This window comes from Trichechus manatus, unplaced genomic scaffold, assembly GCF_000243295.1.
Source record: "Trichechus manatus latirostris isolate Lorelei unplaced genomic scaffold, TriManLat1.0 scaffold00060, whole genome shotgun sequence".
NCBI lineage: Eukaryota > Metazoa > Chordata > Mammalia > Sirenia > Trichechidae > Trichechus > Trichechus manatus.
In genome coordinates, this window is record NW_004443996.1 from 5,921,949 (window position 1) to 5,947,454 (window position 25,506).

General features: G+C 35.5%; 1 protein-coding gene across 1 annotated transcript; it reads right to left on the reverse strand.

Moving 5' to 3' along the window:
- Positions 1 to 402: 402 nt before the first annotated feature.
- CYLC1 (cylicin 1) lies at positions 403 to 13,278 on the reverse strand. Its single transcript, XM_023733633.1, has 5 exons — positions 13,189 to 13,278; positions 10,710 to 10,879; positions 4,627 to 4,667; positions 3,096 to 3,214; positions 403 to 2,172 (listed from the first exon to the last, which is right to left on the reverse strand). Exons 1-5 carry the CDS (start codon positions 13,276 to 13,278, stop codon positions 403 to 405), a joined length of 2,190 nt encoding a protein of 729 aa, XP_023589401.1.
- Positions 13,279 to 25,506: the final 12,228 nt, after the last annotated feature.

Consider the following 25,506-nt stretch of genomic DNA (forward strand, 5'->3'; position numbering starts at 1 on the left):
TTGGATTTTGTTTGAGCCTTCACTGTATTCAGCATCTTCCCAGAAAATGTCTTTGGTATCTTACTTAAATCTGTCTGTAGAGGTTTTAATCAATTTTCCATTTTGTCCCTTTCTAAGTATAGAACAGTTAACTCCTTTTTGTTGTAAAATGACCCTCATTATAAGTAATTTAATTTTTTTTCTCAAATCACAAGCCAGTTCCCTCTGCTTCAGTATAAATAATTCCTATTCTTGTAATCTTTTGACATGTTTTGCAACTCTTTTGAGTGCTTTTGAAGTACTGTTCACCTATCTTACCTGCAAGTACCAAACTTGTCATTATTCCAGCAAAAGAGAGCTATTCTTTAAAGAAAATATACAGACAAACCTATAAAAATATCTTTCATTTTTTTATAAAGTTGGCTAAAAATAAGACAGGAGTAAACATACCAAAGGAGCATATCTTGGTTTTGGAGGTGGAGGAGGCATCCCGCACCGACAGGGACGTTTGACCTTAGGTGATGGTGTTAAAGGCTCACAAGGAGGTAGTGGTGGTCTTTCTCTTGATGGAGGAACTCTACCTACAGTACCTTTTTTTTCTTTATCTCTGAATGTGGTCTTTCTGTGTGATGTTTTGACTTCTTTCTTTAGCCCTTGAGCTTCTTTCTTTGAATCTATGGATGTGGCATCTGAGTCATCAGCTCCTCTATTTTTAGCCCCAGGTTTATACAGTGACTCTTCAGATTCAGCGTCAGAATCTTTGACTACTGACTTTGGGGGCTTACTTAGGCCTTTCTTTGAGTAATCATCAGATTCACCATCTGTAGATTCTGTGTCCTTTTTTGCATCCTTCTTAGTATCTTTCTTTGCATCTTTCTTTGCATCTTGCTTAGCATCTTTCTTATCCTTCTTTGACTCCCATTCAGATTCAGATTCTGCATCAGTAGACACTGCATACCTCCTTGCATGTTTCTTTGAATCTCTTTTATCCTTCGTTTCATCTCTTTTCCTCTTCTTTGACTCCAATTCAGAATCAGATTCAGTATCAGTAGACACTGTGTTTTTCTTTGCATCCTTCTTCTTAGTGTCTTCCTTTGAATCTTTCTTATCCTTCTTTTCATCTTTCTTATTCTTTTTTGACTCCAATTCAGATTCAGATTCAGCATTAGTAGACTCTGCGTCCTTCTTTCCATCCTTCTTCTTATCGTCTTTCTTTGAATCTTTCTTATCCTTCTTTGCATCTTTCTTTACATCCTTTGAGTCTACAGATTCAACATCAGTAGAATCTGTGTCTTTCTTTACATCCTTCTTCTTACTGTCTTTCTTGGCATTTTTCTTATCTTTCTTTGCATCCTTTGAGTCTACAGATTCAGCATCAGTAGAATCTGTGTCCTTCTTTGCATCCTTCTTCGCATCCTTCTTCGCATCCTTCTTCTTATTGTCTTTCTTGGCATTTTTCTTATCCTTCTTTGCATCCTTTGAGTCTACAGGTTCATCATCAGAGACCTTCTTTGAATCCTTCTTTGTGTCTTTCTTTGAGCCCTTCTTTGAGTTATTCTGTGAGTAATTCTTTAGCCATATATCAAAATCCATGGATTCAGTACCAGATTGTTCTAAATACACCACTGAATCCACATTAGAACTATTTTTTAAGCAAGTCTCTGATTCGGCATCAGGATCCTTCTTCGAACTCTTCTCAGAATCTTTCTTTGGATCAGTCTTTGTACATATGGATTTAGTATCTGTCCCCTTGAAATTTTTTGAATCTTTCTTATCTTTTGTTTGATCTTTCTTTGAGACCTCCTTAGAATCCTTGGATTCTGAATTTGTATCTGATTTGGATTTTGACTGTTTATATGGTTCATTTTCATGTGATGATTTTGATGGAAGTTTTGCTTCTTTATTCCTTTCTTTAGGTTTTTCATCTTCTACTATTTTCTTGGATTCTAGAGTTGTATGTCGGCCTGTTTTTTTATTAGAATATTTCTTTAAATCTGTTCCTTTTTTGCCACCTTTGGACTCTTTAGATTCTGCCTTTTCAAGATGGGCTTTGGGAATATAAGAACATCTGAATGGAGCCTGTCTCCTGACAGCTAAGTAAATAGATGGTCTTTGGAAAATTTTTCTTAAAGAATGCCTTATCCATATGTGAGCTTTCTTCTGATCTTCCTTTAATTTTGTTTTGTCCTGTCTCTGAAAAGATTAGTTAGAATAATGACAAGCATTTGTAAGTGTGTTATATCTTTTTATATCACAACATCAAAATGGTTTCACTTTTGATTAATCTATTTAAAATTGGAAAAATTATTTTACTCTGTTTCAAGATTCTGTGTGGGGTGTGTGTACATACGTGTGTGTGTGTGTGTGTGTGAGAGAGAGAGAGAAAGAACTCAACTTTGGGCACAAGATGACTTTAAGAGAACATTTAGAGTCCTCTCAATTATTCATATTAAGAATGGAACAGGCCCACAATAGTCTGTAACATTCCAGGGCCTCTCCTCGCAATTGACAGTGGGTTCCTATTGCATCCCTATATGGGAGAGATCTTTCGGAACACTTTGCCCACTTTTCACACCCAAGTTAGTGCAGAAATAAGCTGAACCCCTTGAAGTTTGTCATGACAATTCTTGTGATAGTTTTGGCTGTGGACTGGATTTCTACTCTTGCTTTCAAGGTCTCTGGTCAATGTTAGAGCCTGAGACCCCTACTGTGAAGCAGTAGAAAACATGAATATTCAAGTATCCAGTATCCTGAATTCCAGACTAAAGAAAACAGGGAGGCCATAAAACCTCATCAGATGGGCTCCTGCTTTAAGATTCAAATTTTGGATGCTTTTGCAGCTGGTCAACATTACATGAGAGATCCTACTAGTTGCAGCAGTAGGTTTTCCAGCTTGCTTAGCCTTTTAGCTATGTAATGACTTTGATGTGGGTACCATGTATAAATAAAAGTTCAATCTGAAACAGGTGGGGGCAATCTGTTGTACACAGAATTTTAAATTAAAAAATATCTGTTTCAACAGATAGTGAAACTCAAATTACATACGACTTATTTACATTTACGTATTTTTGTACAAACTTATATTTAGTTTAAAAAATGACCTTTTCAATACTTACAGGAACTGTATTTTGTAATTCCAAAGGTCTTGATCTCTTTTTTCTACCTGGCTGGGGTGGTTTGGGAAATGTCAAAGCAAAGTGTTTTTCATTCCACGATTTTCTGTTTGATGAACTGACTAAAGTAAGAGAGTACAAAAAGTTATTTGGAGTTAATAGCCAGACTTTCATCAGAACTGAAATATTTATAAGCAAGAAATAAATCATCTGAATTAAACTAAATTTTACTTCAAAATATAGCTTTTATCTCCTAGACTTTGTAGTTTATTTGCACACCAATTAAGAAAAATAGAATCTTATTTTCCCATTTAGCTTTGAATTATGTTAAATGACATTGTAATTTTATTTTCTAGATTAAACCAATTTTCACTTAAATCATAATGATTAAAATAATATAATCAGACAGGAATGGGAAAAAAAGATTCACTATTTCCTTTTAAACGTCTTTATCATCTTTCTACCTTGGCTTCTGGTCTTTATGTCATTCTGATTAGATTACTGAAAATATGGCTTCTCCTTCTATATTCCCTATTATATAGGCCCAAATGCTGCATTCAGTTCTGGGAACTCTATTTAATGAAGAACATAGACACACTTGAGGACATGCAGAATAGAGTGTTTCATAATATAAAATTATCTGGAAGCTATGTCAAAAGAGGAACTAGCGAAGACACTCAGGATAGTTCTCCTGGAGATGAGAAGACTAATGAGAGATGTGATCACTATATTTAAATATGTAAAAAGCTGTTATGTTGAAGAATAGCAGTAGTAGTAGTGGTGGCAGTAGTAGCATAGCCACAACTGCTAACATTTACATAGTGCTTACTATGTCAGACTGTGCTCTAAGACTCCATAAAGTTCATCTTTATGCAGATCAACTTATTTAATCCTTACAAGAACCCTTTGACGTAGATAATATAATTTCACAAACGTGGAAAAAAATGCACACAGAGAGGTAAATTTCTTGCCCATGATTATAAAGCTGGCAAGTAGCAGAGGTAGTTTAGCCCCCGAGTCCATGCTTTTAATTACAATGTTATACATTTCTTTCAGTGTTTCCTGATGGAAGAGCTAGAACCAATAGGTAAAAGTTGCAAGAGTGCAGGCAGATTTCAGCTCAAAATATTAAGAAAATATTCCTTAAAGTTGCAGCTGTTCAACAAACAGACCTTTCACCATACTTTCATTCCTCCGACTGTATTTGCATTATTTAGGTATTATGACTGTGAATTTTGAACACAAGGCAATCTTATGTAAGGTTGGTTTGTATTAACAGGAAGAACAAACTAAACAATTCTTTGCTTTTAAACAGATAGTACAATATAAGAAACATTTTACACACACACACACATCACATACACACTTATGCACACATACATATGTAACCATACATGCTTATATGAAATTAGAATAAAAATTCAGGGCAGTTTCTGCCTTATCACATATAATGGAGGATAGTAATCATTTGTTCCTAAAGTTATTTTCAAATATAATCTAAATAAATATCAGATTCAAAAGACTAAATTCTTACTTGAAATGGAATTATCATACGTTCTGATGTTTACTTCTGGTCTATTGAAAAGAGATAAAATGTTTAATTGAATTTGTACTATTGCTGGTTATAATAATAACAATTATTATTATGAATAAGCATGCAATAACAACTTATGAAATATTGTGCATTCTCTGATTTCCATTATCTAAGAATATCTACTTATACTTCCTATTCCAGTTCCTCTACCCTAGATCAACTTATAGATGAATAAATGCTATTTCACCAAAACCTTCAACCAAGACCTGAAATAAAGACACTAATTTGACTAATTCTAAAATAAACAAAATACGTTGTTTATATTATATAGGGCCATAAGTTGAACCAGTTTCCCCAAAAAATCTTCTAGTGAAAAGGTTTAAACTAGTACAGCATAAATATAGTTTCTAAACTCACTAAATAAGTTGTAAAAAAAAAAAAACCCACAATTTCTTAATATTTCAGAACTTAAACTGTTAGTGATGTGTGAGAACTGACACACATAAGTATTGACGGGGATGTTGAATTTTCTCAAAAATTAGTCCCTGATAGTTTCTCTTTGGAATGCTCCCATTTGATTTGGTAATAATCATCATTGTCCACAGAGGATAAACATGGAATGATTTGTTTTTAAAAATGTAATTTTCTTATTAGTTAGCTGGGACAGTGAGTTGTGATCATTGCTAACTCTTGAGATTGTGCTTATAAACACATGTCCTAAGAGCTTGAGTTTTTGACTAACTTAAACCATCAAGTCAGTAAACTCAAAACAAAATAAAATGAGTCAGTCGAAATGGTCAAATCTATGTATATTTGAGTCAAATTTATTTTCATTTCCTAAGGAAAGCTCTATTATCCAGCACAAATCCTGACCCATAATTCAATAACTGCTAAGTTACTTTAGAGAAGACTTTGGAGATGTTGAACAATAAATTAAGTAGTAAAGTGGTTCTCAAATGAAGGTAAACATCAAAACCAACTTGGAAACTTTTAAAAAGTAAACATGCTTGAGTACTGCTCCCAAAACCATGACTCAGAATCTCTGGATGTGGATTAATCAAATCTATATTTTGATACTTAGCTCTGGTTAAGAACCACAGCGCTGACCTAATGGTCATGAAAAGGAAAGTTCATAGATTTCTGAAACAGTTCAAGCTTGTGATTTTTGCTTTTCCCAAAGGCAGTCGATCAATGACCTATTAGTCTTTGGTGCAACCATATTCATTTAATAGAGCAGCTAGAAGAGATTATGGTCTGAGCGCCTGGAAATTTAACAGTATGGAAGTTTACCATGCTGGCTGGAGGGTTGCTTTCACACTCTGGGAAAAACATCTTGTTCCTAGGTTGATTTTTGCTTCCTTCCCACAATTCAAAGTAGTTATTTCCAATCTTTTTTTTCAAGTATTTTTATCAGTGAACAAATTTGAATACACTCCCCATCTGTGTGTATATAATTTATTTTATACTGTAACAATATATATTATAAAATGTATTGTAAGATAAAAAATTCAAAAGATAAAATAAATAAATTTAAGTTTTAGTATCTTGTTCCCATACTCTAATAGATTGTCTTACACATGCACCTCACTGTAGATAACACTAGAAAAAGTAACCAAGAAATAATAAGGGGCAAGTTAGCCAAATATCATAACATGCCCACTTTATACAGATATGATCTTAGTTTAAAGCTATCGGATGTTCAAATATAATTAAAACTCTGAGCAGATTTCTTCATTTCTGAAGTATATTCTTAGCTTGGTCTTCCTGTTATAAATGAATCTGTGTATATTCCTTTGAGAGATAAGTGATGCTAGCCTCTATCTTGAAAAATAAGTGACAGAATCGAGAAGACAACAAAATAACATCTTTAAAGTTATGAAAAAAAAATAACTGTCAACTTAGGATTTTTAACAGAGCTAAATTTTCTTCAAAAATGAAGATGAAATAGAGAGTTTTTTGCACTGCTTCATTCATTGGACTTCTTTTTTGCACTGCTGCATTCATTTATTCGTTTAGCAAATACAGGCATACTTCAGAGATGTTGAAGGTTCGGTTCCAGGTCACTGAATAAAGCCAATATCATAATAAAGCGAGTCATGAATTTTTTGGTTTCCCAGTGTATATATGTTTACCCTATACTGTAGTCTATTAAGTGTGAAATAACAATATGTCTAAAAAAAACTATGTACATACCTTAATTGAAAAATACTTTATTACTAAAAATGCTAACCATCATTGGAGTCTTCAGTGAGTCATCATCTTTTGCTGCTGGAGGGTCTTGCCTTGAAGTTGATGGCTGCTGGCTGATTAGGGTGGTGGTTGTTAAAGGATGAGGTGGCTATGGCAATTTCTTAAAATAAGACAACAATGAAGTTTGCCACATCGATTGACTCTTCCTTTCACAAAAGATTTCTCTGTAGCATGCGATGCTGTGTTTGATAACATTTTAACCACAGTAGAACTTCTTTCAAAATTGGAGTCAGTCCTCTAAAACCCTGCCACTGTCTTATCAACTAATATTCTTTTATTAATATTCTATACAATATTCTAAATCCTTTGTTGTCATTTCAACAATGTTCATAGCATCTGCACAAGGAGTAGATTGCATCTCAAGAAACCACTTTCTTTGCTCATCTATAAGAAGCAGCTCCTCAGTCGTTTAAGTTTTATCATGAGATTGCAGCAATTCAGTCACATCTTCAAGCTCCACTTCTAATGCTAGTTCTCTTGCTATTTCCACCACATATGCAGTTACTTCCTTCACGGAAGTCTTGAATGCCTCAGAGTCATCCATGAGGATTAGAATCAACTTCTTCTAAACTCCTGTTAATGTTGCTATTTTGACCTCCTCCCATGAATCACGGATGTTCTTAATGACATCTAGAATGGTGAATCCTTTCCAGGAGGTTTTCAATTTACTTTGCCCAGATTCATCAGAGGAATCAGTATCTATGAAAGCTATAGCCTTACAAAATATATTTCTTAAATAATAAGACTTAAAAGTTGAAATTATTCCTTGATACATGGGCTGCAGATTGGATGCTGTGTTAGCAGGTGTGAAAACGACATTAATCTCCTTATACATCTCCATCAGAGCTCTTGGATGACCAGGTGTATTGTCAATGAGCAGTAATATTTTGAAAGGAATCTTTTTTTTTTCCTGAGCCGTAGGTCTCAACAGTGGGATTGAAATATTTAGTAAACCATGTTGTAAACAGTTGTGCTGTCATCCAGGCTTTGTCATTCATTTATAGAGTACAGGCAGAGTAGATTTAGCATATTTCTTAAGGGCCCTAGGATTTTTGGAATGTTAAATGAGCATTGGCTTCAACTTAAAGTCGCCAGCTGCATTAGCCCCCAACAAGAGAGTCAGCCTGTCCTTTGAAGCTTTGAGGCCTTGAAGCCAGGCATTGACTTTTCTCTAGCTATAAAAGTCCTAGATGACATCTTCTTCTAATAAAAGACTGGTTCGTCTACACTGAAAATCTGTTGTTTAGTGTAGCCATCTTCATGAATTATCTTACCTAGATCTTCTGGATAACTTGCTGCAGCTGCTACATCAGCACTTTCTGCTTCATCTTGCACTTTTATGTTATGGAGAGGGCTTCTTTCCTTAAAACTCATAAACCAATCTTGCTAGCTTCAAATCTTTCTTCTGCAGCTTCCACACCTCTCTCAGCCTTCATAGAATTGAAGAAAGTTAGGGCCTTGCTCTCAATTATGTTTTGGCTTAAGAGAATGTTGTGGCTGGTTTGATCTTCTATTCAGACCACTAAAACTTTCCCCATGTCAACAGTAAGGCTGTTTCGCTTCCTTATCATTCATGTATTCACTGGAGTAACGTTTTCAATTTCCTTCAAGAATTTTTCCTTTGCATTGACAACTTGGTTAACTGTTTGGTGCCAGCAGCCTAGCTTTTGGCCTATCTCGGTTTTTGTCGTGTGTTCCTCACTAAACTTAATCATTTGTAGCTTTTGATTTAAAGTGAGAGACATGCAACTCTTCCTTTCACTTGAACACTTTGAGGCTAGTGCAGGGTTATTAATTGACCTAACTTCAATATTGTCGTGTCTCAGGGAATAGGGAGGTCCAAGGAGAGGGAGACAGACGGAGGAATAGCCTGTCGGTGGGCGTGGTTCAGATCACCAAAACAGATATAATAGTAATGAAAATGTTTGAAATATTGCAAGAATTACCAAAATGTGATACAGTGACACGAAGTGAGCACATGTTTTTGGAAAAATTGTGCCTATAGACTTGCTTGACACAGGGTTGCTACAAACCCTCAATTTGTAAGAAACGCAATTTCTGCAAAGCACAATAAAACGAGGTACTTCTGTGTTTATTAAATGTGCAGTATCTGCTAGTTATGATGCTGAGTAAAGCAGCCACACTCCCCAAGCTTGTGGCACTTAACAACATATCACTCAATGGACCATATTTAAATGGCTCGGAATACAGACATTTTTAAACAAACAAAAAACTGTGAAAATTTTATTGCCAGTAAAAAGCATTAAAAGAAATAGCAATGACAATTCTCCAGACAGAAGAAAAATGGCCCAAGATGATGTGCAGTTAATGTAAGGTGAAATAAAGAGCACCAAAGAATGCAAATATGTGGTCACAGATGACAAATAATAATCTGTTGAATTTGAAATGTATGAAAAATAAAATTCAGAGTAATAGTAGTGCAAAAAGTTGTGTGAGGTATATGGAATTAAAGTATTGTAAGGTCCTTGCATTGCCTGGGAAATAGTTAAAATGCTAATTTATGCTAAACTCCAAAAAGCACAGGATTAGTGTTGTAATCTCAAGGATAACCACAAAAGAATTGTAAAGGAATGTATAACTAATAAGATAATAGAGTGGGAAATGTAATAAAAATATTTAATACAAAGAAAAGCAAGAAAGGAGAATTAACAAACACAAGTATGGGACAAATAGTAAGAAAATAATAAGATGCCAGGTTTAAATCTAAATATAAAGTAATTACATTAAAAGTAAAAGAGACAAATATCACAATGGATTAAAAAACAAAAACTGATGATTTATTTCTTATAAGAGGTACACCTAAAATATAAGGGCACAGAAGGGATGAAAATAAAAAGAATGGAAAAGATACATTGTGCACTTACTAATGAAAAGTAAGCTCATGGAGCTTTATCAATGTCAAACAAAGTAAACTTTAAGAAAAAGATAGATATGGGCATTTTATAATGGTAAAGGGTCAATTCAATAGGAAGACAGAGCAGTCTAAATTTATATGATCTATTAACATAGCTTTAAAATATATAAAACAAAATTATAGCACTAAAAGTAGTAATAAGCAAACTCACAATATTAGTTGGAGATTTTAGCATACTTATCTTAGTAACTAACAGACCAAGAAAACAAAATAAATAAGTGTAGATATAGAAAATTTGAATAACATGATTAAAAAATTGACACAACATAAAGGCACTACCCTAAACTATTGCATAATACACATTCATTTTAAGTGCATATGGAACATTTAACAAAATTTATTATATGCTGGGCCATAAAGCAAATCTCAATAAATTTCAAAGTATTGAAATTATACAGAATATGTTCACTGACCACAGTGGAATTAATAAAATGATAACTAAAAAAATACTCAAATATTTGCAAATTAATATTCCAATCTATGGATTGAAGAATAAATTGTCATAAAAATCAGAAAATATTTTAACTGAATGATAAAGACAATGCAGTATTTAAATATTTGTGTGGTTCAAAGGCACACTTACAAAAAATTTGTGGCTAAAATTCATATATTAGAAAAGAGAAAAGCTGAAAAGCTATCATTTAAGTATTGATCACAAAGAGCTAGAAATAGAAAAGCAAATTAAAGCCAAATGATATGGAAGGAGAAAAATAACAAAGATAACAGCAGAAAGGAATGAAAGAAGATAAAAAGCTTTAGGCCAATAAATTTAAAAATTTAAACAGAAGTAGAAAAAATTAATTGAATAAGAACACATATGAAAGTAGAAACAAGGAGCAATAGATAAATCTGAATTGTATACACATCAAAGACATTGACTCAATAATTTAAAACTTACTGAAACAGAGAATTCCAGGTCCAGATGTCTTCAATGATCAATTCTTCCAAACACCTAAGGAAAAAAACAAAAACTATTAACAAACTCTTCCAAAGAATAGAAAGAGAGAGAACACTTATCAGCTTTTTCTGTGAGGAGAGCATAACCTTGATACCAAGACTTGATAAGGCCTTTAATAGAAAATAAAATTACAGGCCTATCTCTCAGTAACATAGATGCTATTATGGACTGATTTGTGTCTCCCAAAAATATATGTTCAAGTCCTAGCCCCTGGTACCTGTGAATGTGAACTTATTTAGAAATAGTCATCTTGCAGATGTAATTAGTTAAGTTAATATGAGGTCATACTGGAGTAGGATGGGCCCTAATCCAATACAACTAGAGTCCTTATAAGTAGAGAAGAGACACAGATATAGAGAGAAGTTGGCCATGTGAAGACAGAGGCAGAAAGAAGTGATGCCAAAAAATACCAAGGACTTTGGTCATCATCAGAAGCTAAGAGAAAGGCATGGAGCACATACTCTTTCAGGGGCCTCAGAAGGAATCAGCACTGCTGACACACAAATTTCACACTTCTAGTTTCCAAAACTGCAAGAATAAATTTCTGTTGTTTTAAGTCATCCACTTTGCAGTACTTTGTTATAGAAACCCTAGGAAACACATACAGGTTTTTCTACCAAGAGTGGGATACTGCTATAACAAATACCTAAAAGCGTGAAAGTAGCTTTGAAATGGGTTAATGAGTACAGGCTGTAAGAGTTTTGTGGTGCTTGATAGTAAAAGCCTAGACTGCCTTGAAGAGACTGTTGCTAGGGACATTAAAGGCAATTCTGGTGAGGGCTCAGAAAGAAGTGAGGAGAGACTGCTTCCATCATCTTAGAGAATACATATATTGTCATGAAAAAAATGTTTCTAGAAATATGAAGGTCCAATGTTCATATTTTGGTGAGACCTAAGAAGAAAAAGATGAACATTTTATTGGACATCGAGGGAAAGGAAATCCTTTTTACAAAGTGGTAGAAAATGTGGCTGAATTTGTTCTACTGTTTTGTGGAAAGTAGAATTTGTAAGTGATGCACTTGGATATGTAGCTGAAGAGATTTCCAAGCAAAGTGTTGAAACCATGGTCTGGTTTCTACTTGCTGCTTATAGTAAAATGTGAGAGGAAAGAGATAAATTAAAGGAGAAACTATTAAGTGAAAAGGAACAAGAACCTGAAGATTCAGAAAATTGTCATCATATCCAGGTTACAAAAAATGAGAAAGTGTTCTCTGGAGAGAACGCCAACGTTGCAGCTGAACAAAATTTACTGGAGAGATTATGCATGTGATTCACGGATATGATCAACTGTTTCAGCAGAAACACTGCCAGCTTGGACTAAAGAGATAGCGATGGGATGAAATGAAGGAAGGCTGTCAGATTTCCGGACTCGTATAGGCAGGAAATTGACTGATAGAGTTACTTGGCTGTGAATATATATATCCCTTCAAAAAAGGGAAGAATGACTCTGAGGGTGACTCAGAGACCACCAGGGTTACCACTAACACTACATGCCCAGAGGGTGTGGGCCCAGGGGGCAGGGCCATTGCTTCCTTTGTTCCAGAGGGTGCTGCCAGTGAGATTCCAGAGGGTGGGATCACCAGTGAGAGACAAGAGGTGGAAGCTGCCTCAGCCCAGGGAAGATTAGAGGCTCCTGGGGCCACTGCTGGGGCTGATGGAGCCTCCATAGACCCAGAGGACAAAGCATCATGCATCATCAAGTGAAATGACTATTCTCATGCCATGAAATTTAATTGATTTTGCTCTGCTTGAGACCCATGACTTCTTTTTTCTTACAATTTCTCCTTTTTTTGAACAGGAATGTCTATCCTATGCCTGTCTCACAACTGTATTTTGGAAACAAATAGTTTTTTTGCATTTCACAGGTACAGAGATGGAGAATTTGGCCCCAGGATGAACCATACCCAACATCTCACCCATATCTGATTTAGAAGATTTACATGAGATTTGGGACTTTTTGAATTAATGCTGGAATGGGTTAAGACTCTGTGGATTTGGTATAAGGTAAATGTATTGTGCAGGTGGGAAGAACATGGATTTTGGGAGCCAAGGGGATATACTATTATGGCTCGATTTTTGTCTTCCAAAAAGATATGTTCAAATCCTAACAACCAGTACCTGTGAATGTTAACATGAAGTCGTACTTTAAGAGGATGGGCCTTAATCCAATATAATTGATGTCCTTATAAGAAGAGGCTCCTCCCCAAGATGGCAACATAGGTACTTGAGAACTTCCAACCTCCCACAACAATTAAAGAAAAAAGAAACAAAATAGAACAAATAATGCAGTGGACCTAATAGATTCAGAACTCCAGAAACCAGTCCAAGAGATAAAGCATCTAACCAAAAGCTGTAAAAGGAACTGACAAGATAGGAAGGTTTTTCTATCACATAAGTACTTCTCCTAGTCAGCTCTCACAGGAGTGAAGCGAGAGCACTTGGATGTAAACTGTGAGCAGTGAACTGTAAGCCACAAGCTGCAAGCTGTGAACTGCGAACTGTGAACCATGCTACCTTTGGCCCAGGAGTATGGTAAATGGTCTTAGCTTTTTCTTAGGTGTGTTCTCTCAGATTCTTCATTTCTGTCTGGGAGCAGCCAGAAAATTGAAGGATATGCAGAATCCTCACAGAGGAGCCAGTCCACACCCACATCCAGGAAGAACTGAAAAGAATTTGTAATGCCTCCATCTTCATGAATCACATCGGAGTGATTTAACTTAATGGTTGAAAACAATAGGCTATGAAGGGCTGAGCTCTGAGGAAGCCTTGCCCCTGGAGACTTGAAAATTTTAAAACAAAAAGGTGGATTGGGGGGTGACTGAGAACTACCTCTCCATCAAATCACCTACTATCTGTGAAAGAGCTACTGGAACGATTTAGGGGCCCTGGAAGCAGATCAGATGCTTCAGTCCACTAGAGAAGTGCCTGAAGAAAGCACAGGTTGCTGATCTTTTTTAGGAGAATGTGTGCACCAACCCATTCTTCAGTCCCACCATGGAAGTGGGCATGGTGCCCCATATTCCCAAAACAGCTGGTTGATGCTAGAGTAGGCAGTGGAGGACTTCCCCTCCAAGGCTTTGGGGTGACAAAGTTTTCAGAGAAGGCTTGGTCCAGTGGTACCGTGAAGAGTTCAGACAAGTGGGGATATTTTGGCCTTTTGCTAGCATCATGTCAGTGCCAGCAGAATCAAAGAGCCAGAGTGTCCTCTAGTGGAATCAGCCTGGCCACTGACTATCTGCAAAGAGAATTGAATTGGAACTCACATGTTACAAAAAGTAGCTTGGGAATAGCAACAAACATACAGTCAACTACAGCCTACATCAAGTAATAATAGTTATCAGATACTTTCTGTATTCTGCTATTTGTCTTTCTCCCTGAATTACAAGAAAATCTCCTTTTAAAACTACAAGGACAAGGTATTTGGATCATAGTCCTTGATAACCACATGCATTCTGGAGGGCAGTCCTGTCAACAATAGTTAAAGGAAGTTGTTGAGCAGATAGACTATTACAGTCTTTAACAATCAAGGAAAGGGGAATAAAAAAAGAAAAGAAACATGCACACAATTATAATCCCTGGAGAAAGAGAAGATTCTGAGTTCCAGAGTTACCACAGTATGATAATCAAATGCCCCAAGTTCAACAAAAAATTCTAAGGCATACAAGGAAAGAGAAAAAGATGACTCAATTCAAATAACAATACAAAGAAGCAGAAAAAAGCCATATGTAAACCTGGATAATGGACAAAATAAAGGACTTTCAAACAACAACATTAACTATGCTCAAATTATTTAAAGAACACACACACAATAAACTTTAGGAAATCAAGAAACAAAATGAAAATTTAAATGAGGAGATCAAAAACATAAAAAAGAACCAAACAGAAATACTGGAACTAAGGAACACACGATCTGAAATCACAAATGCAACAGAAGAATTCAACAATAGATTTTATCAGGCAGAAGAAAGAATATGTGAAGTAGAGGACAAGGTAATAGAACCTACTGAGCCTCAGGAGAAACAGGAGAAAAGAATAAAGAAAAATGAGCAAAGTCAAATGGAATTTTGAGACATCATCAAGTGTACCAACATATGCACCATGGGGATCGTTGATGGAGAGGAGAGAAAGAAAGGGACACAAAGAATAGTTGAAAAAATAATAGGAGAAAACTACAGACTTTTAAGTAAGGAAGTGAACCTGCAGACCTAGGAGCTCAACAAACTCCAAGTAGAATAAACCCAAAGAGATCTACACTAAGATACATTGTAATCAAACTCTTGAAAACCAAAGATAAGAAGAGAATTCTGAAAGCAGCAAGAGAGAAGCCCAGTATAACATACTGTAGTCCCCCTTATCTGTGGGGGATATGTTCCAAGACACCCCGTGGATGCTTGAAACCACAGACAGCATTGAACCTTATATATACAACATTTTGTCCTATACATACATACTTATGAAAAAGTTTAATTTATAAATTAGGTACAGTAAGAGATTAACAACAATAGCTAGTAATAAAATATAACAGTTATAACAATATACTATACTATAAGTTATGTGGATGTGGTCCCCTTGTGGGACAGAGTGGGACAGCATGAGATTTCAACATGTTACTCATTTAACATTTTCAGATCTCAGTTGACCGCAGGTAACTGAAACTGTGGAAACCAAAACTGAGGATAAGGGTGGACTATTATACAAGAAAAGAACTTCAGCCAAGAATCTTTATCCAGCAAAGCTGTCCATCAAAAACAAAGTTGAAATCAAGACATACCAGATAAATAAAACTTGTGGAAATTTGTTACCACCAGACCTGCCCTGAAAGATTTGCTAAAGGTGGTTCTTCAGATGAAAAAGGAAAAAACGTTAGACAGCTATTCAAACCTATACGTGAGGAAAAAATTTAAAAAATAAAAGAGCGATCTTTAGTAAACGTGATGGCATGGGAAAATAAGGACCAAATGTATGTTATTTTCAGTTGGTAAATTTAACTGTTAAGTTCCATAAGCTTTCTAACAGCAAATACATAAGAAATAAGTATAAATTTATCCTAATGGGCATAGGATGTATAATTATGTAATAGGTGACAACAACTACAGAGACTAGGGAGAGAGGAGCAAAATAGGAATAGAGTTTTTGTATGTTAATGTATATTACTTGTTACTTGTATGTTACTTGGGAGTATCAAGTTAAAATGTTGTTGTTGAGTCAATTCCAACTGATGGCAACTCCATAAGTACAGAGTAGAACTCCTTCATAGCATTAAGGTTGTGTGTCAGCCTGGCTGGGTCACAATTCTCAGTGGTTTGGCAGTTACATAATAATGTAATTTGGCAGTTATGTAATGATGTAGTTATCCTCCATTTTGTGATCTGATGTGGTCATCCTCCATTTTCACATAATGCCAATTTTCATATAATGACCTAGTCTTTGGAACTTAACCATGTCGATAAGTGAGGAGTGCGTGTATAATGATAAAATGGTCAATTTTTCAAGAAGATATAACAATTATAAATATATATGCGCCTAACATCAGTGCCCCAAATACATGAAGCAAACACTGACAGAAATGAAGGGAGAATAGAAAGCTCTACAATAATAGCTGAAGTCTTCAAAACACCACTTTCATTAATGGACAGAGCATCTTTGAAGAAGATCAATACAAAAATCGACACTATAAACCAATAAGACATAACAGACATATAAAGAACACTCCACCCAACCACAGAACAACACACACACTTTTCCAGTGCACATGTGTCATCCTCCAGGATATACCATATGCTAGGTCACAAAACTAGTCCCGATAAGTTTAAAAAGGCTGAAATTATACAAAGTTTCTTCTCCAACCAAAAGAAAATAATAGTAGAAATTAATCACAGAAGGAAAACTTGGAAACGCAAATATGTGGAAATAAAAATGAATTATTAAACAACTAATGGATTAAGGAAAAAATCAAAAGAGTGAAAAAAAAACCTTGGAGTTGAACAAAAATGAAGCCACAATATACCAAAACCTATAGGATGAAGTGAAGGCAGTGCACACAGAAAAATTTACAGCAATAAATGTGCACATTAAAAAAGAAAAAAGATTTCAAATCAATAATTTAACTCTACAACTTGAGAAATTAGAAGAGAAAACCAAGCCTGAAGCTATTAGAAGAAAGGAAACAACAAAGATTCGAGCAAAAATAAATGAAATATAGATTGGAAAATTAATAATCTATAAAACCAGAACTTGCTCCTTTGAAAAGATGAATAAAATTGACAAACCTTTGGTAAGATGGACAAATAAAAAAGAGAACGTGAAAATAAGCAAAATAAGAAATGAAAGTGGAGACAATACAACTAACCCAACTGAAATAAAAAAGGATCATAACAAAATACTATGAACACCTGTACACCAAAAAACATTATAACTTAGATAAAATGAGAAAATTCTTAGAAGCACATAACCTACCTAAACTGACTCAAGAGAAAGTAGAAAGTCTCCACAGACCCCCCAAAAAGTACAAAGATTGAATCAATTATAAAAAGCTTCCCAACATCAACAACAAAAAGTCCTGGACCAGATGGCTTCATTGAGAAATTCTACCAAACTTTTAAAGAACTGATGCCAATTCTGTCCAAAATCTTCAAAAATGTAAAAAAGGAAGGAATACATCCTAATTCATTATATGAAGCATTACCATGATACCAAAAAGCCAGACCAAGACACCACAAGGAAGAAAACTATAGATCAATACTCTTATGAATAAAGATGAAAAATTCTCAACAAAATACTAGAAAGCAGAATCCAAGTGCATATCAAAAGATTTATACACCAGATTTATTCCAGGAATGCCAGAACGGTTCAATACTAGAAAAATCTATGCAATACACAACATTAACAGAACAAATGAAAAGAACCACACGATCATCTCAGATGTAAAAGACACAAGATAAAATCCAACATCTTTCTTGATGAAAACACTCAAGAAAATGAAATAGAAGGGTAGTTCCTCAATATGAAAGAGACAATTTATGAAAACCCGAAAGCCAACCTTATATGAAATGAACAAAGACTGAGAGGTTTCTCCTTAGGATCAGGAACAAGAAAAGGATGTTCACTCCCACCACCATTATTCACTACTGTACTCGAAGTCCTAGCCAGAGCAACAAAGCAATAAAATGAAATAAAATATATACAATTGGGAAAGAAGAAGAAAAATTATCTCTATCCACAGATGACATGATTCCATATATAGAAAATCCCAAAGAATCCACAAACATGGTTCTAGAGCTAATAGATAATTTAGCAAAGTAACAGAGTTCAAGGTTATCACACAAAAACTAGTTTCCTGTGAAGGAAACTAAGAAAACAATTTCATTTACAATATCATCTAAAAATAGTAAAATACCTAGTAATAAATTTTACCAGGAATATGAAACTTATACAATGAAATTATAACACTCTGATGAAAGAGATTAAAGAAGACATTCCATGTTCATGGATTGGAAGACTTAACATTGTTAAAATATCATTACTACTCAAAGTGATCTATAGATTCAACTCAATCTCAATTAATATTCCAATAATCTTCTTTGGAGAAATGGGAAAATAAGTACTCAAATTTATATGGAATTATATGGGACTCCGAATAGCAAAAAAAAAAAACTTGAAGAAGAACAAAGCAGGTGGACTCACACTTGCAAATTTTAGACATGCTATAAAGCTACAGTAATAAAACAGTTTGCTACTGGTATAATATTAGACACATAGACCAAAGGAATAGAATTGAGAGTACAGAAATTAACCCATACCTCTACAATCAAATGAATTTTGACAAGGGTACTAAATCCATGCAATGGGAGAAAGAATAGTCTCTTTAGTGGTGCTGTGACAACTGGATATCCACATGCAAAAGAATGAAGCATGGGCTCACACTTCATACTATACATAAAAATTAATTCAAAATGGATCAAAGATATAAATGTAAGAAATAAAACCATAAAATTCCTAGAAGAATATATAGGGGCATGACCTAGTTTTTAACAATGAATTCTTAGATCCAACACCAGAATTGCTAGCAACAAAAGACAAAATAGATATATTGGACTTCATCAAAATTAAAACCTTTTTTTTTTTTTTTTTTTTACCAAGAATGTGAAAAGACATCCTACAGAAACAAGAAAACTTAGGGGAACCATGTATTAGATAAGGTTTAATATTCAGAATATATAAAGAATGCATACAACTTAACAATAAAAAGACAACCCAATCAAAAATGGGCAAGGTACTTGAATACATATTTCACAAAAGAAGATATACAAATGGTTCACAAGAACATGAAAAGATGCTCAACATCACTAGCCATTAGGGAGATGCAAGTAAAAAAACACAAGGATATACGTCCTACTAGGATAGCCAAAAATTTTTTAAAAATGGGAAAAAAACCTAAATGTTGTCAATGATGTGGAGAAATTGGAACCCTTATCCATTTCTTGTGGGAATGCAAAAATGGTATAGCCACTGTGGAAAACAGTTTGGTGGTCACTCGAAAAGATAAACATAGAACTACCATATGATCCAGCAATCCCAATCCTAGGTATATATACCCAGAAGAAGTGAAAGCAGGAACGCAAACAGAAGGTATCACAACAAACTTCAAAGCAGTGATAAAAACAGACACATGTACACCAATGTTGAGTGCAACACTATTCACAATAGTCAAAAGGAGGAAACAACCTAAATGTCTATCAATGAATGAATGCATAAACAAAATGTGGTATATACATACAATGTAATGTTACTCAGCCATAAAGAGAAATGAAGTCCTGATACATAATACAACATGGATGATCTTTAAAAACATGCTGAGTGAATTAAGTCAAACACAAAAGGAGAAACATTGTATGATCTTATTATATGAACTAACAAGAATAGGCAAATGTCTAGAGACCAAAGTATATTAGTTATTATGAGGGGAAGTGAGGGGGGAAATGGGAATCACTGTTTCAGAAGCAGTGAATGATGGAAAATTTGGCAACAATTATGGGTGATGGTTGCACAACATGAGAAATGCAATGGATATTACCAAATTATGCAACTGAAAAATGTTGACTTAGCAAATGTGTTATATGTATTTTTACAACAATAAAAAGAAATAAAAAAGGAGAAGAGACACAGAAAATCATAAAGGAAAGATGGCCAAGTTAAGACAGAGGCAGAGATTGGGGATGCATTTACAAGTTAAGGAATGTCAAGGATTGCTGGCTGTTGACATAAACTAGGAGAGGGGCATGGAACACATATTCCCTCAGAGCTCTTAGAAGGAGTCAAGATTGCTGACACCCAGAGTTCTGACTTCTACCCTGTGAGAGAATAAATTTTTGTTCTTTTTAGTTTGTAGTATTTTGTTACAGCAGTCCTAGAAAACAAACACAGATGTCAAAGTCCTTAAATATTTTTTTGGCAAATTCAATACATAGAAAAGATATTATATCATAACCAAGTAAAGTTTATTTCAGGAATGGAAGGTTGCTTATCATTTATAAATCAAAGTAACTCAACACCTTAACGCATTAGAATAAAGGAGAGAAGATTATACAATAATCTCAATATATGCAGAAAAACAATTTGCTAAAATCTAACACTCATTCATGGTAAAATTCATAGGAAACCAAAAATAAAAGGTGTTATGGATTGAATTTTGTCCCACAAACTTTTATGTGGAAGTCTTAACCCCTGGTACTTGTGAACGTGACTGTGTTTGGAAATAGAGTCTTTGAACATGTTATCAGTTAACCTGAGGTCATACCAAAGTATGGTGGGTCCTAATCAAATCTGAGTGGTGCCCTATAAAAGAGAAAAGACACAGAGAGACAGATGGGAAAGATGACTATATAAAGACGTATCTACAAGCCAAGGAATGTCGAAAAATTCCTGGGCCTATCAGAATCTGGAAGAGACAAGGAAGCATATTCTCCCAGAGTGAACAGAGAAAGCATGGCCTGCAGACACCCAGAACTCAGACTCCTAGCCTCCAGAACTGTGAGACAACATATGTCTGTTCTTATAAGTCATACAGTTTGTAGTACTTTGTTACAACCAACCTAGGAAACTAATACAGAAGAGAACTTCCTTAATCTGGTAAAGAGAATCTGTAAAAAAACCTATAACAAACATAATACTCAATTTTGAAATACTGAGAACTTTTCCTCTGAGCTCAGGAACAAGACAAGGATGTCCACTACTGCAACTTCAATTTAACATTGTAATGGAGATCCTAGCCAGTGCAATAAGAGAAGAGGAAAAATGAATAAAATGTGTAAGAATTGAAAAGGAAGAAATAAACCTTTCATTATTTATACGCAGCATGAGTAAAAAATCCAAAATACGTACAGACATACTTTTAAAATTAATAAGTTGAATTTAGTAAGGTGGCTAGATAAAAAAATAAAATGTGAAAATCAATTAAATTTTATAAGCCAGGGAGAAAGTAATTAGAAAATATTTTATACCACTTATATAATCACATTAAAAATACCAAATAGATAATAAAACATCTTTTAAAAATGTGAAATACCTCTAGACTGAAATGTAAAAAACAATATAAAGATAAATTAAAGAAAATATAAATAAATGGAGGAATATACCATGGTCAGGGATTGGTAGACTCAATATTATAAACACAGCAATTCTCCTCAAATGGATATATTGATTCAATGCAATCCTAAAAAAATTCTTTTGGTAGTTTTTGTAATAACTGACTAGTTTCTAAATGCAATATGAAAATGAAAGAGCCAAGAATAGTCAAGATAATTTGTAAGAATAACAACAAATTTGAAAGGTATATATTACCATATATCAATATATCAACTAACTATAAAGTGATATAACTAATACACTGTAGTATTGACACAAAGATAGACAAATAATCAGTGAAACAGAATAAGGGGTAGAAAAACAGACCTGTATAGATATGATCAGCTTATTTATCCCTAAATTGTAATACACTGAGGAAAGATGGTATTTTTAATAAATGATACTGGTCAATTGAGTATCTACACAACAAAAATATGATTCTTGATACCTGTCTTACATAATATATAGAAAAATCAATCCCAGATGGATTGTAGACTTATGTCTGAAAGGTAAAACAATAAAGCTTCTTGGAGATAACTTAGCAAAATATCTTAATGACAATGGAGTAGACATATTGTTATGGATTGAATTGTGCCCTCCAAAATATATGTTGAATTCCTGATCCTTGTACCTGTAAATGTGATCCTGTTTGAAAATAAGGTTTTTCTTTTGTTATGTTAATGGGGCCATACTAGGGTAGAGTGGATCCTAAACCTAATCATCTCTGAGTTATATAAAGACCAGAATAGACCCAGAGACACACAGATGAGCAAAGACAGACACCATGTGAGGATCATCTACAAGCCAAGGAATTACAAGAAACCAAGAAACACCTGGAGCCACCAACAAGGAAGGAATCAACTTACCTGGGATCCTGAATTGGAATTTTAGTCTCCAGAACTGTAAGAAAATAAATTTCTGTTCTTTTCATCACCGGTGAGATAAACTGTCACTCACCAAAATTTTCTGCCTCTTAGGTTCATTGGGAAGCTGCTTTCCCACTGACAGTGCATGATGTGGCAAGGCAGGGGGCTTTATGACTGTTTGAAACTGAAAATACAGCTATGTGCTGCAAGTTACTATTTTTACAGGGTGCTGTATGAGGTGTGTGCATATTTTATAGGAAAAAGAACTTTTGAGAATTTTTTTGGGACACATATGTCCCAGTGGACTTGGAGAGGGACTCTGGGAGGGTAGAACTAGTTGGACAATGTATGTACCCCTGGACTCTAAGAGTAGGTGTGTGGGAGGGAGTAATAAAATAAATCCATACTAGTTCCAGCAAAATGGCGCTCTAGGCATTTCCCTCCACAGCAAAGATCTGAAAAGCTAAGCCAAACAGAGAAAACAACAATCCTGAAACCCTAAAACATCAAATGAAGAGATAAAGAACTCAGCCAAGCACCAAATGGAGTGAGAAAACTAACAGAGAACGGAGAGCAAGGAGAGATTCATGCAGAGGTTCCCTACCAGCTAACAGTGCAGATCCGCCATTTTGGACTCCTATCGGAGACCAGCAAACAGGGGGTATGAGAAAGCAGCTTCACAAAGCTTCCAGCAGGAGACAAAACAACCAGTAATTTTCGATATACACTTTCCCAGCCCCCACCCTTCTTAACCCCCACTCAGCCTCCTCTGCTTCCCGCAACCACGATCTCTTGTCCAGGAAACACCAGCTGCTTGGATTCCACACACCCGAACAGGATGGCTCTCTGAGTGCCATTTGTTGGCTGCTGGTGTTGCTTTTTTTTCTGCTTCTTTTGATTTCTTCCTTACCTCTCACCACCTCCTCCTCCTTTTGCTCAAATACCTGGCTCCGTGCGCCATCTTTGCTTCTTCCTGAGGGGCTGCAGAGCTCCGGTAATTTATGATACACGCTTTCCCACTCCCTACACTTCTTCACCCACACTCGGCCCCCTCTGCATCCCACAGACAGAGTCTCTTCTCCGAGAAACACTGGCTGCTTGGATTCCACCAGCCCACGCTAGCTGGATCTCTGAGTGCCGTTTGTTGGCTGCTGGTGTTGCTTTTTCTTTCTGCTTCTTTTGATTTCTTCCTTACCTCTCACCACCTCCCTCTCCTTTCGCTCAAATTCCTGGCTCCATGCGCCATTTTTGCTTCTTCCTCAGGGGCTGTGGAGCTCCGTTCGAGTGTGCAGCTGCTTCCCGGTCTGAGCTGTCGCGCTGGTGGGATTCCGGGGCTTTGGTTCGTTTGTTTGTTTTGAATTGTTTATTTGTTTTCTTTTCCTTTTCTTGAGTTGGGAGCTCTATCCGGCCAGGTGGTGCTGTGTGGCAAGGAGACTACCACCTCGGTTGCACAGAAGTGCAGATGGATCCCTGAACGCATTCCTTTTTTCATTGTTGTTTTTTTCTTTTTTTCCTCTATTTTTTGGGGGGCTTTTCTTATTCTTTTTTTTAAATTTGTTTTCTTTTCCTTTCCCTCTTTTTCCCTTTTTGTCTTTCTTCATAACTCAGTTTCTCGTCTCTCTATATCTTCCTTCTCTTTCTGTTCCCTGAATACCTAGTGTTGTATACCTCTATGCCTTCTAGCCAGGCTGTACTGCAACACCTGAGAGCGACTTCCCCAGACCTCACAGCTACACCAGTGGGATCCCTTGGAACTTTGTGGTTCTTTAACCTTTCCGATTTTTATTTATTCATTCTTTTCTTCCTCTTCCCCTTTCTGTTTTTCTCCATTTCATAGTCTCTCATCTCTGCACTCCAACGGCAAGATCCCCTAGCATTCTTTTTTGTTTGTTTGCATGTTTTTGGTTCCTGTTCCTCTCTCCTCTCTCCCATTTCCATCTTAGCTTCACACATAACAATCTCGCTGATACACCCTGCCTACCAGCACCATGCACTTGACATCACACCATGAAGCAGCACAGGCACGGCCTACTGGAACCTTCCCTGCACTGATTACCGACCCGCCCTGGTGGTTATAGAAAGTGCTGCAAAGAACCCGTCCCAGTAACTCCTCTTCAGCTAGACCTGCCCTGCTGTACCATATCTGAATGACTGACCATGCCAATTGGAGAAGGAGGCAAAAAGTATTTTGCCCACAGACAAGCAAACAACAAAGAACACACAGTCCGCCTGGTCAGACATAGCTAAATTAAAAGAAAAAAAGAGATGAAACAAACAAATCTACAATCAATAAACGAGAAAAATACTGAACACACTGAAGACAGCAGACAATATCAAAATATTTACAAAAACAGGACAGGATGGTTCCAGTAGGCATCCAAAATAAAACACCAGTGGAAGAAAATGCACTACAACTACCTGATAGGGAATTCAAATCTCTAATACTCAGAATTCTCCAAGAGCTGATGTAAAAAGCTGACAAACATGAGGAAAAAATAGACAAATTCATGGAAAATACAGACAAAAAAATTGGAAGAATTCAGGAAAATAATACAGGAACACAATGCCAAAATAAATTCACAACTAGAAATTATACAAAGAGAACAATTAGAAATCCAAAAGATAAAGAAGATTTCAGAAATGGACTGTGGCATAGAAGGGCTGAGAAGCAGATCTGAAATGGTGGAAGACAGGATGACTGGAGTTGAAGACAAATACTTGGATACAACTCTGTTTGAGGAAAACACAGAAAAAAGAACAAAGGAAAATGAAGAGACACTAATAGTTATGTGGGATAGAATCAAAAACAAAAATTTTCAAGTGATTGGAATTGCAGAAAAGGGGGAGAAAACAGAAAACACAAAGAGGATCATTGAAGAACTGCTGACAGAAACTTCCCCAATATCATGAAAGATGAAAATCTGGCCATCCAAGAAGCTCAATGAACCCCATATAGGAGAGACCCCAAAAGAAAACCACCAAGGCATATCATAATCACACTCGCCAAAACCAAAGACAAAGAAAGAATGCTGAGAGCAGCTTGTGAAAAACAAGAAGTCACATAGAGAGGAGAAACAATAAGACTAAGCTCAGATTATTCGGCAAAACCATGCAGGCAAGAAGGCAATGGGATGACATATATAAAATCTTGAAAGAAAAAAATTGCCATCCAAGAATAATATATCCTGAAAAACTCTCATTCAAATATGATGGTGAAATTAGGTCATTTCCAGATAAACAGAAATTAA

What these genes read in the sequence shown, in the direction of transcription:
- CYLC1 (XM_023733633.1), bottom strand. Translation starts at nt 13,278, where the DNA reads ATGGTTCACAGTTCGCAGTTCACAGCTTGCAGCTTGTGGCTTACAGTT. An exon ending in AGTGCTCTCGCTTCACTCCT is followed by an intron (nt 10,880 to 13,188) that starts GTGAGAGCTGAC and finishes TTTCTATTAAAG; the next exon opens with GCCTTATCAAGTCTTGGTAT. An exon ending in ACCTGGAATTCTCTGTTTCA is followed by an intron (nt 4,668 to 10,709) that starts GTAAGTTTTAAA and finishes TCTTTTCAATAG; the next exon opens with ACCAGAAGTAAACATCAGAA.